The sequence below is a fragment of the Musa acuminata genome, chromosome BXJ3-4 (assembly GCF_036884655.1).
Source record: "Musa acuminata AAA Group cultivar baxijiao chromosome BXJ3-4, Cavendish_Baxijiao_AAA, whole genome shotgun sequence".
Taxonomy (NCBI): Eukaryota; Viridiplantae; Streptophyta; class Magnoliopsida; order Zingiberales; family Musaceae; genus Musa; species Musa acuminata.
This window is the reverse complement of record NC_088352.1, coordinates 40,434,633-40,456,863: the sequence shown is the minus strand read 5'-3', so window position 1 is coordinate 40,456,863 and position 22,231 is coordinate 40,434,633. Positions and strand designations below refer to the sequence as shown.

Here is a 22,231-nt window from a genome sequence, read left to right as displayed (position 1 = left end):
AAGCTATAAACTTAAGAGAGAGAGAGAGAGAGATTATATATATATATATATATATATATATATAGCATGATAGAGGCTGAAAGCAAGGTGGGCCACCGTTATTATACTTCAAGGACAAATGCGCTAAATTTAAACTTCGTAAGGACTAATATGCAAAAAGACGCCCCCACCGTCCATAAATACCACAAGCACACGCGGTGCTCTCTAGGGTTACAGTTTCAGAGTCTCGCCGCTATGGATCCCTACCTCTTGGGTCACTCTACAACTCAGAAGTAGCCTAACCTCGTCTCTCGACTGAGGCTTGCAGAGGAAGGGTAAGATGTGTTTTTGGTAGATTTCAGAGATCATCGGGCATCGGACGAACGCAGTTGATGCAGATGTGGGTAGGTAATTGTCTCACAGTACTGAAACCCTATGCTCTTTGCGTCCGTTCTTCCGATCCGTTGATTGCAATCGCTGATGAACCAAATAGCTTCTTTGATTTTGCGTCTTTTCCGGGTTATTAGATTCTTGATCGGAGTCCGATCTACGTTTTCGATTCAATGCAATGGCATTTCGAGTAGAATCTCTTCTTCCTCACGGTAGGGACGTGTCCTAATTCTTGGTGGGGCGCTCAAGTTGCGCACTCGCTGTAAATATGGACAGAGAACAATTTGGTGGAATTTAGGTGGGCTTTCTGTGAGACGTGGGGAGTCCATAAAGGGCCACCATACACATAGCGCATGCGAAGGAGATGGAAGAAAGAGGCTTTGAAATGTGTCCTTCCTCGTTCATTCTGCCATGTTTGATTTGTGCTCCTTTTTCATTTCGTGTCATTGTTTCGTTGTTCCCGTTGCCGACTACTGTATTGTCTCTGATCAAACATGTAAAAGGCTTACAATAGATTTGATAATTTCATTTTGATGAACTTTTATGGTTGTTTCAGGGATATGTTTAGTTATCATGCATATAGTTACCGTGCATATACAAAACTACATAGAAACAAGTCATTCAATCTACTAGTTTGGGAGGGATCTAGCTCCATAGAGTTGTGCGAAGTGTCAACCTAACGTTAATACTCAAGAGCTATCTAAATGACACATGATTGAATAGGCCTTTATGGTAGTTTCTAGGGTCTTCCTTACGCTTATCAAATTTTACATCGAATGAAAGTCTTGGTTATCAACATATGTGAATTGTGTACCACCGAAGGAGAATTCCAAGTGCAAGTGCCAACAAGTCTCAGGATGAGGATTTGATCATACAGAGATATTATCGAAGCGGTTGAAGAGTTTGGATTATTCCAAAACTCATATTCGTTTAAGTGAGCTTGATATGTTATACGACAAGATCGAGTAAGCGAATATTGCTATCGAGGAAGCAAAGGAAAATAGAATCGGTATGAGCCCTGCAACATGATGGCAGAGACTGCATGAGAGTTGTAGTTTATCTTTCCATTGATCAAGTAAAATTGTTCGGAGAACATAGAGGTGTTAAAATAAATTGTCGAAAGAGGCGAAGAAGCGATGATGAGTCTAGAGAGACTAGGCTACCCAAAAGCAAGCGTCGGTTAGAATAGAGATGGACTCAGATAAGTCTCATAGTGCCGCAAAGGTAGAACTACTGATCATGAAGAAAAGGATGCATATATGAGGTAACAGATAGTAGGGTAATGGGCATGACAACATTATGGTATTATAGAGGCAAAACTTTTGTGGAGTTATCGATCTCTTGCTTTTATGAACGGAGAGCGTTAGATCGTAAAAGGTGCCGAGGAGATGGAGCATGTAGAGGCAAACTCTAAGTATCAAGACAAGACCAAAGGACAATGGCCAAGAAACTTTATAAGATTGGTGTTAACAAGTTTCTCATCAAAATAGTTGAAAGTGAGAGATTTCAGGTCGATGCAAGAGTACTCGACCAAGGAACGAAATAAGCAGTATGCAGTGTTATACATTTTTTACTCAAAGGAGTAGATGATAGAAATGATGGAGAAGACGATATAATCCCAAAAGTGATCAAAATTATTTGAGACTTCCTCTAAATTGAGGTAAAATTTTACTCTTTAAGTAAAATTTTTTGCATTTCAAAAGTTTGATGATAACAAGGTAAATCACATTAGCTAACTTAAGGAGTGCAAACACTTTGGGTGTTTTGAAAGTGTCAGTAAAGAACGGGTGAAGGCTAGTAACCAATTCAATGCATGGTATATAACCATCGAGAAGGTGGGTAAAGTCGAGTAACCTTTGCCTTCTTAACTCTTAAGAGAACGAGCGAAATTGAATATCGTAATTCTCTTATTTATCTAGTAGAGGAGCGTTGCACATGTTCAAAGATCTTTCGAAGAAACCTAGTGGAAAACAACAATTGTTAAATCCTCACCAATGATAATCGGTTCTACCATGAACAACTTATTGCATCATTTTCTAACAGAATGATAATTGAAAGCGAATATGATGTGAACCTACTTAAAGATAATAAATAATTAAAAGTAAAATCAATAAGTAAATTTTACGGAGAATATACTTTAATAACTTCAAAGTCGGTGAGGCGATGCTCATCAAAACTCTAATAGACATCTAACAGAATGATAATTGAAAGCGAATATGATGTGAACCTACTTAAAGATAATAAATAATTAAAAGTAAAATCAATAAGCAAATTTTACGGAGAATATATTTTAATAACTTCAAAGTCGGTGAGGCGATGCTCATCAAAACTCTAATAGACATCTAACCAGTTTAAGCGATGTGAGACATTTGAGAGATTGGCGCACAACAACAAAGATATTTTCCTTCATCTAGGGGATTTGAATGAACCAATAAAAAAAAGCACAATTCGATTGACCTCACACCAGAGTCATTAGCGAGTTGAAGCAACGTGATGGATTAAAGTTCGACTACTCAACGATAACGACGAAAAGCAGTTGAGAGTCAAGAGGCATATTGCAATTGGAGTAGAAGATTGAAGATTCAGCAAAAACAAGAAGATGCAGCATCCATAAAGGTTATAACGAGAGTGTTTGATGTCATGGACAAAGTTATAAATAGTGTGTTTGATATAATGCTTATATATGTTCATGTCTCACGATTTTATTTAAGCTTTGCACAAAATGTAGAAGGCTTGTAGTAGATTTGATGGTCCCATTTTGATTAATTTTTATATACAGTGCACACAAAAGTAAAACTGCATAGAAACAGACCATTCAGGCAATTATTTTAGGAGTTTTTAGCTCCATAGAGTAGTATAAAATGTCAGTCAGCATAGCACCCGAGAGCTATCATAGTAGCACATGACAAGATGGGCCTATATGATAGTATATAGGATTGGTTCGAGATCTTGTTTCGCAACAATATTATATGGACATTTATGAGGAATTTTGATCACGGCGAATCACCTTGGAATTTTGTCGTGCAACTATTTAGGAATTCAGAATTTACAAAATTTATGTTTGTAATTTACATTGACATAACTATTTGTAAGATCTCAAAGTTCAACATTTTTTCTAACATATCTTCTCTTTTGCATATCTTTTAAGGGATCATAAAACTTTTTGAAGAGACCAACCCTTTATAAACAAACATGTAAAGGTATAAACAAAACCAACTAAGATTAGTATCTCTTTTTCGTATTCACCGTCGTAACACCAGTGCATATCATACGTATACTTACAGGACTGCTGCTCGAGAAGATGACTGGTGTTATGGAACAACGTGTTCAGCTTTATTGTTTCTTGTGCAATTGCAAGAGACGAGGAGCAAGATAGAGTTTTTTCTCTGCTGAACAAAGTTGATGATAGGATTCAGCTTTATTGTTTCTTGTGCAATTGCAAGAGATGATGAGCAAGATAGTGAGCCTTCTCTCTGCCGATCAAAGTTGATGATACGGTAAATAAATAATGAGGATCCTCATCTAGACTGCAGAATGTCCCTTTTTTATTTATCTCGTACGATTACCTCGTGAGAGGGGATGGAAGGAGGAGAACAAATGCAGCAGCAGCCGTATGGGAATATGCAAGTAGGCCTCAATCCATTCGTTCATTTTTCCATTCATCTGTGTACTCCATCCCCAATAAATCTGTACAATACATAGCTAAACTCACATTTGCAGGCAGCACAGAACATCCAAGCAATAATTTAATTTCCAAGTCGTCACACACGCTTCTTCACCATACCATATTACTATTCAACAACTCATTCAATCAAATCATGAAACCTATTTAGCCCCATCAATTTCACCAACATCATATTTAAATACACTAGACTCCTACAAATACACACGTTATACCAGCTTGAGCTCATGTCACTCATTCAATATATACCTACTGTATCAACCTACCCTACGGGAGCCCTGAACCTGTACATCGTAAAAGGCAGGTGGTTGATAGCCACCCCCAATAACGAACCGGTAGAACTCCAGGAACTTTGGTTCTTTTCCAATCATCGGTGCAGCCAAAGATGCTGCTGTGGAGGAGCTTATCTAGGTGAATCAGGGAAGCATGGTCGAAACCACCACACGTGGTTCATGATTCAGGAGCCACATCTGCATTGGCCATAAAAAAGAAAGCATAAAACTTAAGTAAATAACACAACAAATCAAATCCTCCAAATCTATCACCCACAGCATGTGTTAAAAGGTCCCAACTATTTGAGGTTGGCTCCTCTTCAGATATCACCAATTTGGTGAATTTAAAGTAGAAATCATTTAGTGTCAGTTGCATTCACCAAAATAAACTCAAACATCAAGCTAGATGACCAATACTGTCACCTCATACAGTCCAATAATATCAGCATGTAGGCTAATTTCAAATTAACAAAACCACACAAACCTCAATGAAATATTAACAAATATGAAATTAAGACACTCACGGGCGGCCGGGGGTTGGGGGGTGTATATCAAAGGTTCCTAGCCAAAACTTCATGCCATACAGGTAACAGCAATATAAAATTCTGTAGAAAGTTACTGTAGATCAGCTTTCCTACATTTGCCAGATAAGATTACCTACAATCCTTCTACCATACACCATATAACCATATCATAACATTATGTTTTAATATAATTTCTATTAAAACACACCACATACTATAAAAAAAAATATTTGTTTATAAGCTGTTAGACACAAGTTCTAGACCAGCCTAACAGTTTGCACATCCAACTTAAGAAATCTATAACTTAAAAGTCTTTTACATTCAATTTGCATTATTGGGTTTCCCATACCCTTATCTATGGTTCCAAAGACTACCAAGAAGAATTAAATTTCTCAGGGTATACAAACAAAGGGAGAACGTTGGCAACATTTTAAGGCAAGAAGTACCCATTACTGATTGAAAGATCATGCATGTAGTCTTTGCATATCAACCAAAAGGGAAAAACCTAGTGCATAAGGCTCCCACCAATGTGGAGATTGAAAAGACTATTTTCATAAATAAAACCCTGGTCACCTAAGTCGAAATGAAGCAATCCAACCATACAAATTAAGGTAAGAACACAATATTAATGAAATTGTATGTGGATAGTGTATGAATTTGAGCAAAACCAGTTACAAACACCAGAAGTAAGAACTACCAGATTATGATATAGATACGAGACATTTAGTATCCCAAGTCAGCAAACAAATTAGAAACAGCGGAAACTAGAACTACCAATTTATAAAATAAACAGGTTACTATTTGTATAGCAACGGAAAAGAAAAAAATAAAAAACACAGCAGAAAAGCCACAAGTTTTATTGCTAGAAAATTAAAAGCCAATGAAAAGTAAAATGGAAGGCATGAAGGGACAAACATAAAGTAACTAAAAATATTTATCATATGCCACAACCATGGTTATTGGAATTGGAATAATTCTTCGTCAAGTTGAGTCTTAGCTGGCATTGAGACACTCCAAAAATCAGGGGTTTATCAATCTTCTATCAGAACTTGGGCCAACTAACTAATTCCAGCCAGTCTAGATGGCTCCGTGACTAATCCAAGAGCAGTCTGATAGGTCCCAATTAAAATTTGATTGGTTTCCTCCAATTCCAACTGAGTTACAAAAACACCAGGTAGTGGTTGAGTGCATCTTGGTCCATTCTTGTCAACATTGGCAGGATCCATTTAATGTGGTCAACCATAGATTGATCTGAGACCTTTTCCAGTCATTCGCCTGTCAGTTCTAAAAATTATGTCAGAGGACATTATCCAACCAATCCAGTCCTATTCTAGTATCATAATCCTAACTAATCTTAACCATCTTCCGAGTCTTGCACACCTCATCATGTATACCTGAACATTCACAAAGTAAAATGTCTTTCCATAAAAAATATTGGATTGACTTATGGCCTGAGGTTATTTTCCAATATATTATCTATTAAGTTCCGTCATTTCATAAACGATCTAAATGTAAATAAATCCACACCCAACAAAGAATGCCACAAAATAAAAACTTTATATGGCAGACTACTCTTTACAACTTCAAGAGCTTAGAAGACAACTTCATCCTAACAACTAAAATAAAACATACACTAGATGACCTTGCATAGCAACTCATGACGGCATTGCATAAATTCAAGAGAGGTGCAAGTTCGAATGTAAAGCCGGTACATAAGGTTGTGAAACATAAATCTTAAATGTGCCAGTAATGATCCTGATAGTTTGAATAGCTTCTTTGACCATACAACTGGGATCCAGAGAAGAGAATATAACTAACAGGCAGAGAAACTATGCTGCAGCTTGTGTAGGCCAAGACTTGCAAGTATAAACTTCATTTCTAAAAGCCTGATGGATCATCTCAATCATTTTGGAGATGCATGTTTGGTCCATCAACCAGATTCTCTGAGCCCAATGCTGGAGCTGGATTTTTAATAAACTCTGATGGGAATTGTCTTCTTGCAGGTGGTAGGTTTGTTCAAGTCATTAATGATGTAGACTAGGTTACTGCTGCAAAAGAGGGCAACCTAGTGGCAGTAGCTCAAGGGATTACAAATCTGCTGGTCAAATGGAATGTGATACGTTGATTGTCATTGATGTTCTCAACAATCACAACCTGCCTCCATGGCACCAAACTAATGTGTATAAAGACATTTTTGAGCTTGTAAAGATGTTTGACAACATCCATTTTGCTCACGTTATTCATGAGGCCAACAAAGCGACCAAATAGGTGGCCACTAATGCTAGAAGCACAAAATTCACTTTCTGTGGCAGAGAGGGTTGTCTTCTCCTCTTTATAATTTTGTTTCCTCTGATGCAGAGGGTGTTTTTTGTATTACAACTATAAGTTAGTGAAGTAAGAGTTTCCTTTCTGGTAAAGAAAAGTCCAACCAGATTGCCAGTTATACAGAGTCACTAGCTTTATATAATACAAATTAATTAATAAGCTGATAATTGTAGGATTTACTGGTCTGTAAAGCCCAGATGAATTTAGAACCTTTTCTTTATCTTCATATAAGAATCAAGATTACCTAGATTTTACCAACATGTTGAAGGCCTCACTCAAATACTACAGACCCTAACTCTTAAAAAAGAATAAAACATGTGGTAAGCTTCTCCAAACAAAACTAGAAGTGCACATGGAGGGTGAGTGAAGTTGTGGCAATGTTGGTGAAGAAGACTTAACCTTTTAATTTTTTGACAAAATTTCCTGGTTTTTCTCCTCCTTTTTAAAATCTTTTATTGATCTAAATTTATGCTTCTCATTGAGATACATTAATGTTTTTTAAGAGTATATTTGAGAATCGCATTAGAAAGAACAATCCGCTAGGCATTTTAACTAATAAAAGTGTTATTTAAAATGGCACTTTCAGATCTGAAAGTACAATCTGAAATTCTTCTAAATGAAGAAAGAGCTATGATAAATAAAATTCTTTCCATGTTGGTATCAATGTACCAACATAAGCGTAATATGTGAAATTAGTTAGAGAATAAGGAGATTGAAATTGTGTTCAAAAAAGAACAAGTTGCGGGAAATCCCTTAATTTGGTAAAACCAAAAAATTAATCTACAATGAGAAAAAAAGATTGGCAGGGCCAAGCATGACAAATAGGGGATAGTGCTCTATGTTTATCATTGTCATTAGCGTTAGCCCCATGATTGTCATTGCTACAAAATAAGGAATAAGGTTGCCATTAGCATTAATTTAGTTGGACTACAAAATGATATTATTTCATTTTAGTTAAGGCATTATACTAATATTACAAATTTCAAGTCCCATTAGGAACATCAACATTACAGCTGAGAGTCAGACTTAGGCTACTTCATACACTCAGGTAGTAAACATAACATGGATGAAGGCGAAAATGCATAATCAAGTTAACAACATGCAGGACCACATTGTAATTTCTAGAAAATGGGAATAACAAGGTCTACACAATGCAATTGGAAATAAAACAAGATTACGGTATTGAGAAGTTTTCAGTTATCTACAAAACTGCCAGATGATATATGTGACAGGTAGTAAAACCTGAAGTTAAAATTTTTATTATAAGTGATATATCTATTTTTTACAGAAATTTCTAAAAATCAACCAGTAGAGTATGAATCACCTTCACCACATAACTGTTCAACCCGAGCAACAATATGTTTCCCATAGGTGTATTTCTTTAAAGCCTGCAAGTGAACCTTTATGAGATTAAGCAAGACCTCACGTTGTTTATCAGTGCAGGTATCAAGAATCTTCTGAACCACATAATTTGCAAATTGATCCTTCGTCATCACCTGAAAATAACAAATGGAAAAGAGCAAACATCAAAACATCGAAGCATGCTAACAGTTGAAAGAATACAACAGAGAAGAAACAAATCACCAACATGGACAAGTTCAGGTTGGATGGAAATCTTGTAAAACATTATTTTGTCCACAAACAGTGACCAACGTAATTTTTATACTAAGAAATATTGTTAATGAATCATGAATGTAAGTGATATATAACAAACACAAATGGTACTACAAGGCTTCAGAACGATTTGCAAAAACCTTTTAAAGGATTTAGTCGGTTAAAATTTTGACATAAATATTCTAAATTGGAAATGGAAAGAAAAAAAATTTGTTGGATTTGATACTTATCATTGCATGTACATAAAGATTATGCCACTTACGTCTGCATTTTATTCTCCAGTAAAATTACCAAGCATTTGCTACCCCTCAGGAATAGCAAACATAAACCTGAAAACTTCTAGGTAGATACTACTGAAGAATGAAGTGTCAAATTCAAAATAGGACACCACAGCAACCAATCACGTTTTTCCATAATCCCATCATGCATGAGCCAACAAAAGACCAATCTACCTCTAGTAAATGATACAACGAAAGTTGTGCAAAATATTATATACTTGCCAACAGTGTTTTCAAAAGGCACTCGGGCGAGGAGATTTGTTTCAATGAAGCGCCGCTCAGGTGCACTTGAGCCAAGCATTGGGCAACTCAGGCATGCACCTGAGCCAAATTGGTCCTGGTTCAAGCATGGGCAATTAACCAACTCATACGACTTACTCTCTCCCCCCCCCCCCCCGCGCCCGGGTGACCCAGTGAAATCAACCACCAAAACCCTACCGCCTTGTCCACTGCTGTCTACAGCTTTGTCTGCTGCCAATTTCCAATTTCCCCCACCTTCCTCCATGGCCTTTCGCAAGTTACTTTGCCATCTCTCTTTCTCATTTTGTAGGTAATAGCCCTTCGCCGATTACTTTCCTACACCAATTTTAATATTCGAGAGTGCCTTGCTTCACTCAGGCAGGCACCTAGCGCCTCGGGCATTTTGAGAACTTGACACCTAACGCTTTTAAAACATTGCTTGCAAAAATAGTCAACGAACCATATCGACATCATCTATGAGTCCATGTGGTATATCACCCATGTATAAATCAAGGACTAATGTTTCACCTTGATCGGTATGAAACGGGCAGCACATACTGATTCGAGTGCCAATTGACCCAGTCCGATCCTCCACTTGTCGTGACCTCGCTGCACACTGCCACACACGATCTTTGCCCTAATTACTTATTAGGTATGCCTCTCTTCCACTACCTTTTACTCTTTCCTTCTTCCTCCACTGCTTCCTCTTCTCCCTCTTTTTCTTCCTCTGTGAAACATCGATACATACCAATGTACCATGTGTTGGTACACCGGTACTATTTGGTATGTATCGGTCCGACAGATCTCCGAAATAGGTCAAGTACCCGAAACAACAAGCCTTGGTCTAAATATTGTGTGGGATAAGCTTAGGCCACTTATACTAAGGACAAAAGAGAAGGTGTGACTACAAGCATGAAGGCCACATTGTTTTTGAACTTAAGATGATGAAACACTTGGAAGTTCATAACAAGATGTTTCCTAAAGAAGACATAGTAGTGCCTATAGCATAAGAAATACTAGTTCCCAGCTACGAGTGATACCTAATAGTTTATCATCATGCAATAATGTGAATTCGTATATAATTCTATCCTAAATCAAATTAAATGAATAAAACAAAGTAGGGAACAAGTGGAAATATGAGTTCTTTTGTATTTTTTCACAAGACATGGCACCTTAGTTGGTCTATTTGAGTATTTTGCTATTTATGGAATTGGGAGCAATATGAGTAACTAAACTATAACAGAGACAGCTTTAAATAATAATTGCTCTGGATTATCAGAAACGGTTCATTTGTAGAATATCAATAAAAATTCTTCAATAGCACATCAACAACCTACTATATCTTCTCTTTAAAAAATCCAAAGGTTTTCAACATACCAGTAAATTATCGTTTCCTTCAGTTTGTCCAACTATTTCCTTGATCAGGTAATCTCTTTCTTCAGTATTACCATACTCAAAGCACTTCTCAACAACATTTGAGGCAAACTTGTGCTGACTCATTTGTACAACTTGTCCAGATAAACTATGGATTATTTGGCTTCTCTCATGTGGCTTCCCCCTCTCCAAAACATGCTGAAAGCAAATAAATATGCTAGTTGTGAGTTGTGACTGTAGGTAACAAGTCATATCAATATATAAAAATCAGTTAGAGAATGATAGTATCAATACTCAAAAGCAGTTTAGAACGAAAAACTCATCGTCTTGATATATAATATTCAAATTCATCCATTTAAGACGAGCCTGCACAAAGCAAAGATACAACAGCTAGAGAATGATAGGATCTACATTTATCTAGAAATCAAGATGCCTTTTTAATAAGACCTGTGCTGCTTGTTAAGTCACTATGTAGAAAATTGAGGAAAAAGAGAAATGAAAGAAAGGATACAACAAGAAGATTTCCATTTGTAACAGACAACCTGAACAGGTGAGTCAAGCATATCGGAAATCATTTTTGTGTAACAGACTAAAAAAAGGTCAATTATTCTCCTATTCTTTCTAGTTATAACTTCCAACCATGTGAAACATAAAACAGAAATATTTATGGTGGCTCAAAAAGAGTCCTTTCCTGGTATTAGATGTCAAATGATGCACCCACTCAAAAAGTGCAGAACAGGGTGGGACTGTTTCAAAAGAATGACAGACCAAAAGACTAACCCTAATTACATATCTCCAAATGAGGAGGGAAGTAGTTCCACATACTTGTCATAATAGGAAGATAACCACAGTCTAGAAGACAAGCCAAACTTCAAGAACAACTCAAGAAGCTTGCTCTTCAAAAAAAAAAAAAACCATGACTCGAAGGGCGTCATCAAGATACCAGCATAACACTGTCAATCGGGCAATGCATCTCTTTGGATTTTTGCACTTAAGATATGCTTCTCAATGCAGTAGTGTCAGATAAGTAGCACAGCACTGTGGTGAGGTGATTGTGATATGCTGGCACAACAGATATTGGTCAAATAGAGGTTGGCATAACAGGTACGTGCTGTCTTTGTCTAAAAATATAAAAGATAAGTATATGGTGTTAGGGTCTCTCAGAACCTTAATTGACAACTGATTTTGGAACGCTTCATTTGAGATGAATGGACAGTGATATAACTCACCTGTGTGACATAATTGCCATACTGGTCTTGTGCAAGCAGGCAGGCTGACTGCAAAATCTCATCAACAATGCAGTGACTTTGGGATTCATCTGTACAATGCTCCAGGACTCTCTTCAAATACAATGGATATGCTTTAGAATATTAAGGTGGTATGTGAAACTTATCTCAGAACCAAAATACTAGTCTAGAAAATATTAACTGTCCAAACCTGAATCACTCGACAACCATAGGGATGCGTAGAAAGGTTTGCAACTTGACCACGGAATGCAGATATTATAAAACCAATTTTTTCGGTTGGTACGCATTCAATGCACTTTTGAATTACATGATTCCCATTCTGATCTCGAACACATCTCATGACATTACCGTCAAGTTCTTGAACAAGCTGTGTTTTCTGCTCTAGTTCAATAACATCAAGAGCCTGCAATCAGAAAAAGACATGAATTAAAGAAACAAGATGGAAACAAGAGGCTAATCTCCCTGGGTTACATCAGAATTTAAACAAGATCACTATCCAAAGACTAGTATGACCTAAGCATAGAGCCCAGTAACCTAAAAAGTTTATGCTCTTAAAAAAGGAAAAACTCAATCAAACTAATTGCAATAACTTCAATCCAGTATAACTCGATCAAACTCAATCAACAGGTGACCTGCAGAAAGATATACAGTCATGAAATATTAAGATGACCAAAATACTCCAATCCAGAAAAGACTCAGATTAGGTGATCAATGGCTTAATAAGTGATTGTGATTATGACCTGAAGCAAAAGAAAGCTTCCTATGAATTCACGTTCCATCACATCTCTCACTGTTCTATCTGATTTCTTATATTTTCCTCATATCTTTGTTCTCATATCTTCAATGCTACTTTCTTTTTAGTTTGGGTCATTTAGTTCTCTGCATGCCCAGTGATTGAAAAAGGCGCTCGGGCGAGGCGAGGTGAGGCCCGAGCGCCTCGCTAATCACCCAGGCGACGCGCTTCAAACAGGCACCGCCTGGGCGCTCGCCCGAGCCCAGGCGCTGGGCGCTTCGGGCGAGGGCATGGGTAAACCAAGGCGACCGAACCATGATTTTAGGTTTGGTTCGGTTGGTTAGTTGGTTCAATCGAACCAACTAAACCGATATAACCCTTACCCAACCCTAACCCGCTGCCGCTGCCACTCTCGATCCCGATCCCGATCCCGATCTCGCTGCTCGCCGCTGTCGCTGCTCGCAAACACTGTCGTTGTCGCCACTCGCCGTTGTCGCTGCTCACAAACACTGCCTCTATCACCGCTCGCGCCTCCCGCTGCTCGTCGCTCCTGTCGCCGCTCGCCGCTGTCGCCGCTCGCAAAAGCTGCCTCTGTCGCCACTCGCGCCTCCCGCTACTCGCCGCTCCTGCTCCCGCTGCCGCAGCTCGCCGCTATCGCTGCTCGCATATGTCGCCGCTCGCGCCTCCCGTTGCTCGTCGCTCCTGCTCCCGCTGCCGTTGCTCGCAAACGCTGTCGTCGCTCCCGCTCCCTTTCTTGCTGTCACTGCCATTGCTCGCCGCTCGTCGCTGCCGCTGTCGCCGCTGCTTCCTCGTTTCTCAGTCAGCAAGCTCAGTATACAGTATACTGTTAATATTAATTTTATTTGAAATGATTAATTTTCAATACTGCTAATAGATTTTCTTAATTTAATAGCATATTTTTATTTAAACTTTTAAATAATTATATTTATTAATTATATTATATATTTTTATATTTTAGCGCCTCGCTTCGCTCGGACGAGCGCCTAGCGCCTCGGGCATTTTTGGACCTTGGTGCCTTTTGGCGCCTAGCGCTTTTTAAATCACTGTGCATGCCTCAACTAGAATTAATATTGGTTATGTTGCTCTCATTATTATTGTGCATTAATGTTAATTAAAATGAGGAAAAATCTAAAGAATATTTTATGATTTCTTTTTGGCATGTTACATGATCTATGCTTGCTTTCTGGAAATATCAAAGGTATGTTTATATCCATCAAATCTTTCATCACTATTAAATCCATAAGCAGAGAAAAGGCCCCTATTTAATACATGTTTATCTTAGTATTTTCTGTTCTATTATGAGGCAAGAAAATAAATAGTATAAATCAGTGCCTAACAGTGGATAGTGTGCTATGTAAGGTTACTTATATGGTCCACCCCAGTTATTTAAAAAACGTTAGGTGCCAAGGTTTAAAAAAAGCCCGAGGCGCTAGGCGCTCTCCCGAACGAAACGAGACACTAAAATATATAATATAATTAATAAATATAATTATTTAAATAAAAATATGATATTAAATTAAGAAAATCTTGCAATATCACATTAACAAAAAGTCTCAAAATTCAAAACAATAATTTCAAATAAAGAAAAATTAGCAGTGTTAAAATCAAAATAATAGATTATTAATCTAATAAAAAAAATATTGTTACTAGTATACAGTTAACGGTATACTGTTAATATATTGTTAATAGTATACTATCGAGTCGATGTGAGAAGAGTGAGTAAGAGTAAGACAGCAACGGCGAGCAGCGAGTAGCGGGAGCGACGACAGTGGCAAGCAACGACGAGCAGCGATAGTGGCAACGGCAGCGATAGCGAGAGCGCAGCGTAAGAGTAAGACCGATGCTGCTGACTGAGAGCAACGGTAGAGGTCGTAGCGAGCAACGGTAGCAAGAGCAGGAGCGGGAGCAGCGAGCAATGACAGTGGCAACGGCGAGCAACGATAGTGGCAGCGAAGAGGAAATGTCAACAGAATCACGAGCAGTGTTAGGGTTGGGGAAGTCGTGAGAGGGATGCTGGGAGGTTGATATCGGTGCTTTAGTTGGTTCAATCAACGAGCAACGACAGTGGCAACGGCGAGCAACGATAGTGGCAGCGAAGAGAAAATGTCAACGACAGAATCACGAGCAGTGTTAGGGTTGGGGAAGTCGCAAGAGGGATGCTGGGAGGTTGATATCGGTGCTTTAGTTGGTTCAATCAGCGAGCAACGACAGTGGCAACGGCAAGCAACGATAGTGGCAGCGAAGAGGAAATGTCAACGACAGAATCACGAGTAGTGTTAGGGTTGGGGAAGTCATGAGAGGGATGCTGGGAGGTTGATATCGATGCTTTAGTTGGTTCGATTAAACCAACTAAAGCACCGGGGTCGCTTGGTTTAACTCGGGCGCTCGCCCGAGCCCAGGCGCAGGGCGATTCAAGCAAGCGCCTAGGCGACGCCTCTTTGAAGCGCACCGCTTGGACATGAAGCAAGGCGCTCGGGCCTCACCTCGCCCGAGGCGAGGCCCGAGCGCCTATTTAAATCGCTAGTCCATCCTACTGAGACCTTCTACATCTTCTATTGCCTAAATCTGGTTTGCCTAGGAGCAGATCCATTCTCAGAAGGATCAACTTCCTGAACATTTATAAACCAATAACCATAATGGGAAAAAGGTAAGTATGATGATAAAGATAGTTGTCCCTAAAAAAGAAAATAACAAAATAAAAATGATTGGCAATATTGATCAAGCAGCCTAAGTAAAATCATGATGTGACGGTGATTGGAAAAATGCCACCAGTTTCTCAAGCTCCTAACTGAAAGAGAATAGCAACTTTACTTAACCTATCTGAGAAAGGCTGCATTATAGGAGAAGAACATGGTCTGCTGCTGCCCATCAGAAGAAACAAGTTCTATCTTTAAAGTCAAACAGCATTGTGAAAAATCTTGTTAACACATTTCACAACTGCTGTCTGGGAGACCACACATTAGCTATCCATGAAGTTTTAAACATCCATACAATATCAAGCATTCAAATTCCAACAAAGAAAATTGATATGATGGCATCAAACAGATCAATAGATACCTAGAAGAAAGAGATACCTTTTGAATTACACGACAGCCATACATCTGAAGGCTCAAAGGCAAGACATGGCCAACAAGCTTATTAGCAAGTTCTTTCCTCTGTTCAGGATTCCCATGCTCAAAAAACTGTAAGGACAAAGCAATATTAACTACACAAGAAGATAATCACAAATTGCAAATATATCATAAATTGATCACAGAAACAGTCATTGAAATGTTTTAAGTACCATACCTTCTGAATGACATAATTCCCAAACACATCAGTCATTAATGAATAAGCATGTGGAAGAACTTCCCTAAAAACTGATGCCTTCTCATCAGCACTACAAGTCTCTAACTTTTGTTGAATGAATCGACTCCCATGTTGGTCAGCACTGATGTAGACGGTACAAGAACAATATCATTACATCATGTAAAAAATCCACTATTACAATAAAAAAAGAGGTTGAGATTAAAAAAAATCAGAACTTGCCTAAATTCAACAATACGCCCAGCAATATCAGATAAATCATATCTACGAGCTTTATTGGACTTTAGCTCTTCAAGGAAAGAGTATGATATAGGATCATCAACCTTCTCACCTCCTCTTTGGAATGAACATCCGGAAGAACCTGTAATCCTTTCAGAGCCGAATGGAAATTTAGTGTTGTCGTTTTTCCTTCCTGAAAAGCTTGTCCTAGCCACTGGTGATCCTTGAGAAACAGGACTGGCAAGTGGGGAGCCCGGGAACTGCATCAGGAGACCCATGTTTGGAGGATTCCCATAGTAGCCGGGACTAATAGTGACTCCTTTTATAGCATTAAGAGTGTTGACACCACCAACTCCCATGACTTGGGGCCTTTGTTCAGGTAAATATGCAGAAGAACCTGGACCTTTTTGAAGATCATAAGTACCTGCTGGGCTTCCCACAGCACTTCCCCTGGAGATCTTTGAATCATATTGACCTGCAGCGGCAAGTGCATCCGTAGAGTAATGATGATAAAAAGGCATATATAAAGGATCAGAAAAGGGAGGCTGAATAGCTAGACCCAGCTGTCCATATATCTTATACAACTGCTGCATGTCAACACCAGGAACAGCATTTCCCCCAGTGGATATTCCTGAAGCTCTAGCACTAAAGTTTGGGCCTACGACATTGTCAAAAGGCATTGGCATAGCACTATGATGAGGTGGATAGGCAGTAACAAGTGGAGACACTAGTGAGGGATTCAAGGTATATCCACCTATGCCAAACTGGAGAGGAAGTACACTAGGGAATTGCAAATTATGGTAATATGGAGCTCCATATCCAGCTCCTGGGACATACAATGAAGGCACAGTGCCAGCAGATTGCAACAAAGGCTGCATTTCAACTGAGGGTAGCTTAGGTTGACCGTGAGAAACATGATCCCCAGTGTTTTGAGAATGGGTCACTCCTTGAGCAATAATCTGAGACTGACCAATCTGAGCATGAGAAGAAGGGCTCGTTGTGTATAAGCCAACTTGCTGAGAGTTTTGCCATGAATGGTGACTTCTGTGGTCATCAGTAGATAACCTTAAATTCTTCATCTCATCTTCAATATTATCACGATCCAAACAGATAATGTTGCTGGGTGGCACACTCTTGTCTATGGAGGTATCGCCACTGCTCAATTTTTTTTTACCTTGGTGTAGATTAACTGTCCTGTCAGTAGATGCTGATCCTGGAACTGCCACAGCACCAGTGTCACCATTCAACACAAATCCAACTGAATGTGAGCCTAAGTGAGGAGTACAAGTATGGGCACCAGGTGTTCTTGTCTCTGAATTTGTCATGCCATTTGAATAATCATTTAGATGGTTTGAAAGGGCATTTTGTATAGCTGCTTGTTCAATAATAGTGTGGCTTGAATGGTGGGAATGATCTCTATACACAGGATATGAAGTCTGTTCCTGTAACATCAGAAACAATCCGACTTCATGAGGACCATCAAACCAATTATCAGGATCCATGTGTAAAATATATGTCACCAAGCGAAGTTTAAGCTCAACAGGCATAGATTCTAGAAAATGCTTATGAGATAACATTGTGTTGATTGCAATCATGAAAATATTAACTGTAACAAAATTTTGGTCACTATACGATTAGCAAATAAAAGAATTATATTTCAAGAACTTAACAAGGCCTAATATTTTCACCAAGAAGTGGGCACTCATCCTTTAACAAGCAGTATATCCTTTATGCACATGCAGTTAGGCAGTTGTCACAAAGTTTTTTCCAAAAGAGGTACTCAAATATAAATACCTACGACAAGCATGAGCACATGCCTAGCTCAGGCTGAGGTCAGTGCAACACAAGGAGCAAGTCATAAAGTCACTAACAAAATTAGGATCAGCAGGCTCACTCTCACTACCAGGGAAAGCATTCCTCAATGCATAACAGTCAGCACCAAATTTCCATGACTCCCAAGTTGAAGTCATAGTTTTTCACACTTTTGGGCCCTCTTCAGACCATCTCAAACAATTTCATCAGGCAGTTCTACAGAAAAATATTGCTTTGGCTGTCATGGTACAAACTTTGATTAACGCAGACAATGATCCTATTGAGTTGTTGAGAGATATAGGATTACATGAAATAACAAATAAGTTCCATCCCAAGTTATATATGCTTAGACCATCAACAAATGGTGAGTAGACTCAACCTAGGGTGAACATGCTACCACCACAATGTGGATTACGGAGAAGGTCAACTTATGCAACCTAATCTCTATATGTAGAGGTTGTTTCTGAAACCTTAGTTAACTAGGTTGCAAAGGAAACTAAAGCCTGCTCTCAGGTTCAGCCTACGGCATGCATTAGAAACAAAAGACAATGTATGATGTAAAGAAACACAATAAAGAAACACAATCTTGAATTTCAAACATTCATTTTTACCAGCAACACTAACTACCTGTACCAAGTCTGTGGGGTACATATGACGTCCTTGCACATGTGTTGAATGCCCAGGAAAAATAACAGTTTTCTTATCTGTCCAATCACTATATTCTGCTGTAGGTGACCTATCATCCTCAGGCTCCTCATTATGAGTTGGAAGGGCAGGTCGAGATGATAAAATAGATGACTTGCTGTTGTCATCGAATGAAGGCATTCTTCTATTGTCCCCAAACCCACCAATGTGTTGCATCAAATGCCGATTCTCACGAGAGATAAGAGGCGGAGGAAGTCTGGGGTTTAAATTCACATTCGCACAGTAGTAAGCTAAGTAAGTTGGATGAGCACGGAGTTGTTCTTCGGATCCACAATTTTGAACTGCATTGCTTAGGTTCTCCAAGCTGACACCCAAGTCAGCAGTCTGGTTTCTCAAGATATCAAATGCTGCACGAGAACCCTCCATGCTAGGAGGTGCACTTCCACTTCTACTGAGGCCATTGACGTTCTTGGACCCATGGTATTTTTGTCCTTTTAAAAGCAACCCCAGTTCTTCTGAAACTAAATTACTTGTTGAAGCAAATTCTGATGTGTCCTCATCAAGGAGCCAGCTGTCAGCTCCATTATTCTCTATGAATCTCAATGGACTCTCTGTGGCCATTATTACAAGGTGCTGCTTGTTTCTGAACTCAGCATTTAGCCCCTAAAGATATTCTCCATACTTCGGAGAGTAAGCACCTTCCTACCACCTTTATTGTACTTCTACAGGATGCTAACTCCAGGTAACATCTTAGGGCGGAAGAATAATGCAAAGACACTGATGCCTATCTTTTGTGCAGCCGAGTTTGAAGAGGTGCCTGATGCCAAAAAAGAAGATGCCAAGGAGATAAAATAACAATGTTATATATTTGAACAAAGCCAAAATTGAACCAGCAAGTTCAGAATGTGCAAAGAAAAATTAAGAACCACTTCAACTTGACACACTAAAATTTAAAAAAAAAAGAAATTATTCAGAGAATGTGTCGGAGAAAGCCAGAAAGGTAAAAATGCTGATAGACAAGTTATTTAATGCAAATTACTTTTCCGTAGGCATATGTCAAGTTACAAAGACGATCTTTCCAGAATTTGCCAATCAGAAGACTTCATAAATTTTGTTAGACGTTCATAATATAACTTGGATTGAAACAATAACAAGAAACCAACAGACCTAGAACACATAGCAAGTCAACTAATTCAATCAGAATTGTACTATTGAGGAACATGAACACTACATAGACACATGCATATGAATTATCTAGTAGGTTAAATATTCTTTGCCAGTGCACTGGCTAGATCCTGATTTTAAATTCTAAAATTTCACCATGCAAAGAGTTGGACAAGCAGAAGTGCCTCAGAAGGGTGCAAGCACTTCAAAACTCATAAAGAAGTTTGCAGAGAGTCATAAAAATTAGTAGACAAGAAAAATTTAGTTATGTAATTAGATTGCCATCTGGAAATCATTGCTCTGCCCTCAAGTAAATCAATAGAACAGAAAAAGAGAGGAAGCCGTACCTACATTCCCTAAAGGACCAATAACACGACCCAAACCGCAAAGTAACATAGCCTATTACATATCTCGCGACACATACAAAACTCGCACGCTATGAAACCTTTTGTTTTCAGTCCACAATCAAGAATTTTTGTAAAGGTTGCAACTTGGTCAAGAAAATTCCAATAACCAGAAGCCAGTACCAGCAATCAGCCCCAAAATCAGAATACCAGTTCCCAGAACCAAATGGAAACAAAAACCATTTTGAAATATGCAAGAATAGGAAAGGCACAGAAAGTCTGTATCAGAGACGATAAACATCCGAATAATTCGACCCTCTCTTAACGCAGGCATGATCCCAAACAGGACCTTAACGTACATAACACCTGAATTCTTCTAAGACCAAGAAACCGCAAAAGAACCAGAATCAGGACTTCGTCATCAAACCCTAACGCAAGAACGATCAGGAGTCGCGAACCACGAGAGAATCCTCACCTGCCGCCCCGCGTAGAGCCACGCAATCCAATCCAAGAACAGAGATTTCTTGAAGCCTTGGATCCAAGAACTGGGAATCGGGAGAAAGGAAGAGTTCTTCGGCAGGCTCGCCCCCTCTCGCTCTTTCTTCCGCTCGAAGCCCGATATGCTTCCAAAACCCCTAATCGCCGGGCCTTAAGAAATTTCTTGCGGCCGAGAAGGGGCCAAATGACTTTAACATCCCTCCGCCAAGGCTAAGATACTCGACCAGACACACTACCCTTCGAAACCCTCTATGGTGGGACCCGTTAAGGTTAATGAACTGTGGTCTATTGTGAGAGTCGGTCCAACGCAGGTAACTTATTTAGAGGAGGAAAGGTTATTTTGGGCATAAGACGACGCCGTCTCTTTATTTGCCTCCTCCTTTGGACGAGCCGGTGAATTAATTAATGAATTGATCCGGTAAGTTTAAGAGGCGTGCGAAAGCTTCAATGTGTGATAATCTACGTTGTACTCCACGTATAAGATAAGGCATTCGTCCCCGTTGCGTTTAGTGGTTTATTGGAGCAATACATGGTGATCATATTCTTTTCCGGATGAGAAATTAAATTAGGAAGACTTTGAAGTCATTGCTTGTATGGATATATAATATAGGTTATGGTAGATGTGAGGTAGGCAGATTAATTATCATTCCTTGGGTAAGATGATTGCGGACTGCAGCCAATGTGATCCTCAAAACTCGTGCTCTTCGAATCGTTTCCAACTTCGCGGCGTACCTACCTCGTGGTTGGTCGACGCATCAGGGGACCCATCAGGGTCTCTGGTTGGTCGGTGAATGGAGTGCCGCGAACGAGGGGGAGGGTGGTTTCGTAATTACGTCGGAGTCTGCGGTTGCATGGGTCACGTGGCGGGTCAGCAGTGTTGAGGTCCCGTTCGGTGGGTCTCACTTGCTGGATACGTGGAGTCGCGCCAGGAGTGGGGCACACTTGAATGGACGCGTGGGACTGCGTCAGTAGTCGACTGCTGGAGTGGTGCGTCGTTGCTCCGAAGGCTGCCGGCTCGCATGTCGCGCCGCCTTCTGCCTCGTCACCTCGGAGCAAGGGAACTCAGTTGATCCGCACGTGCGACTGTACCCCCCCTCCGATCCCTCGGCTTTAACGAGTCACGTGACTCCCGCACGTTTCATTATGCCCCTCGTCTGAGTAAAGATTAATTATAAATTGTTTTTATAATTAATTATATTTAGTATTTTAATCCTTATATTTTTTAAAAATATATTAAAATATTTCTTTAAGCATTCGACCTAATATATATATATATATATATATATATATATATATATATATATATATATATATATCCGCTAGTAATTGTTTTACACACTAGTTCATTTTTTTTAATAAGTGATTTATCTATAAAAGCCTCATACCATATGATTCAAAAAATAAATATAAAGATATTCATTTATGCCTGTGACAATGAGAATTGAAAGTGATGAAGAATCTTTTTGTCTAATGAAAGTCAAGGATTGATGTTACACCTAAGATGATATGAAATAGCGAGTATATATTAGTTCGGACATAAAGTAATATGCAGACCATGATTTGG

The 22,231-nt window shown here is 39.1% G+C and overlaps 1 protein-coding gene, 1 long non-coding RNA gene and 1 other non-coding gene across 4 annotated transcripts; 2 read left to right on the top strand and 1 right to left on the bottom strand.

Annotated features, from left to right (window-relative positions):
* Positions 1–212: 212 nt before the first annotated feature.
* LOC135634726 (uncharacterized) lies at positions 213–4,027 on the top strand. Its single transcript, XR_010495429.1, has 2 exons — positions 213–3,569; positions 3,654–4,027. It is a non-coding gene; the product is annotated as an uncharacterized LOC135634726 (long non-coding RNA).
* On the top strand, positions 612–717 carry LOC135637379 (small nucleolar RNA snoR103). Its single transcript, XR_010496241.1, has one exon. It is a non-coding gene; the product is annotated as a small nucleolar RNA snoR103 (small nucleolar RNA).
* Positions 4,028–4,097: 70 nt separating the features above from the next.
* Positions 4,098–20,802, bottom strand: LOC135634725 (pumilio homolog 5-like). Of its 2 annotated transcripts, none has more exons than XM_065145267.1 (10): positions 20,645–20,802; positions 18,644–19,478; positions 16,208–17,646; positions 15,968–16,109; positions 15,754–15,861; positions 12,116–12,328; positions 11,908–12,018; positions 10,682–10,876; positions 8,497–8,668; positions 4,098–4,521 (listed from the first exon to the last, which is right to left on the bottom strand). In XM_065145267.1, the coding sequence occupies exons 2-10, from the start codon at positions 19,280–19,282 to the stop codon at positions 4,502–4,504; spliced, it is 3,039 nt and encodes a 1,012-aa protein (XP_065001339.1). In that variant the 5' UTR covers positions 19,283–19,478; positions 20,645–20,802; the 3' UTR covers positions 4,098–4,501. The 2 variants fall into 2 exon arrangements, with proteins under 2 accessions (XP_065001339.1, XP_065001340.1); XM_065145268.1 differs by having other exon boundaries at positions 18,650–19,478.
* Positions 20,803–22,231: the final 1,429 nt, after the last annotated feature.

Coding starts and splice junctions, on each gene's coding strand:
- LOC135634725 (XM_065145267.1), bottom strand. CDS start 19,282: ATGGCCACAGAGAGTCCATTGAGATTCATAGAGAATAATGGAGCTGAC. Junction 12,019..12,115: donor ATGGTTGTCGAGTGATTCAG/GTTTGGACAGTT, acceptor TTGTATTTGAAG/AGAGTCCTGGAGCATTGTAC. Junction 4,522..8,496: donor TGAACAGTTATGTGGTGAAG/GTGATTCATACT, acceptor TGGCCAATGCAG/ATGTGGCTCCTGAATCATGA.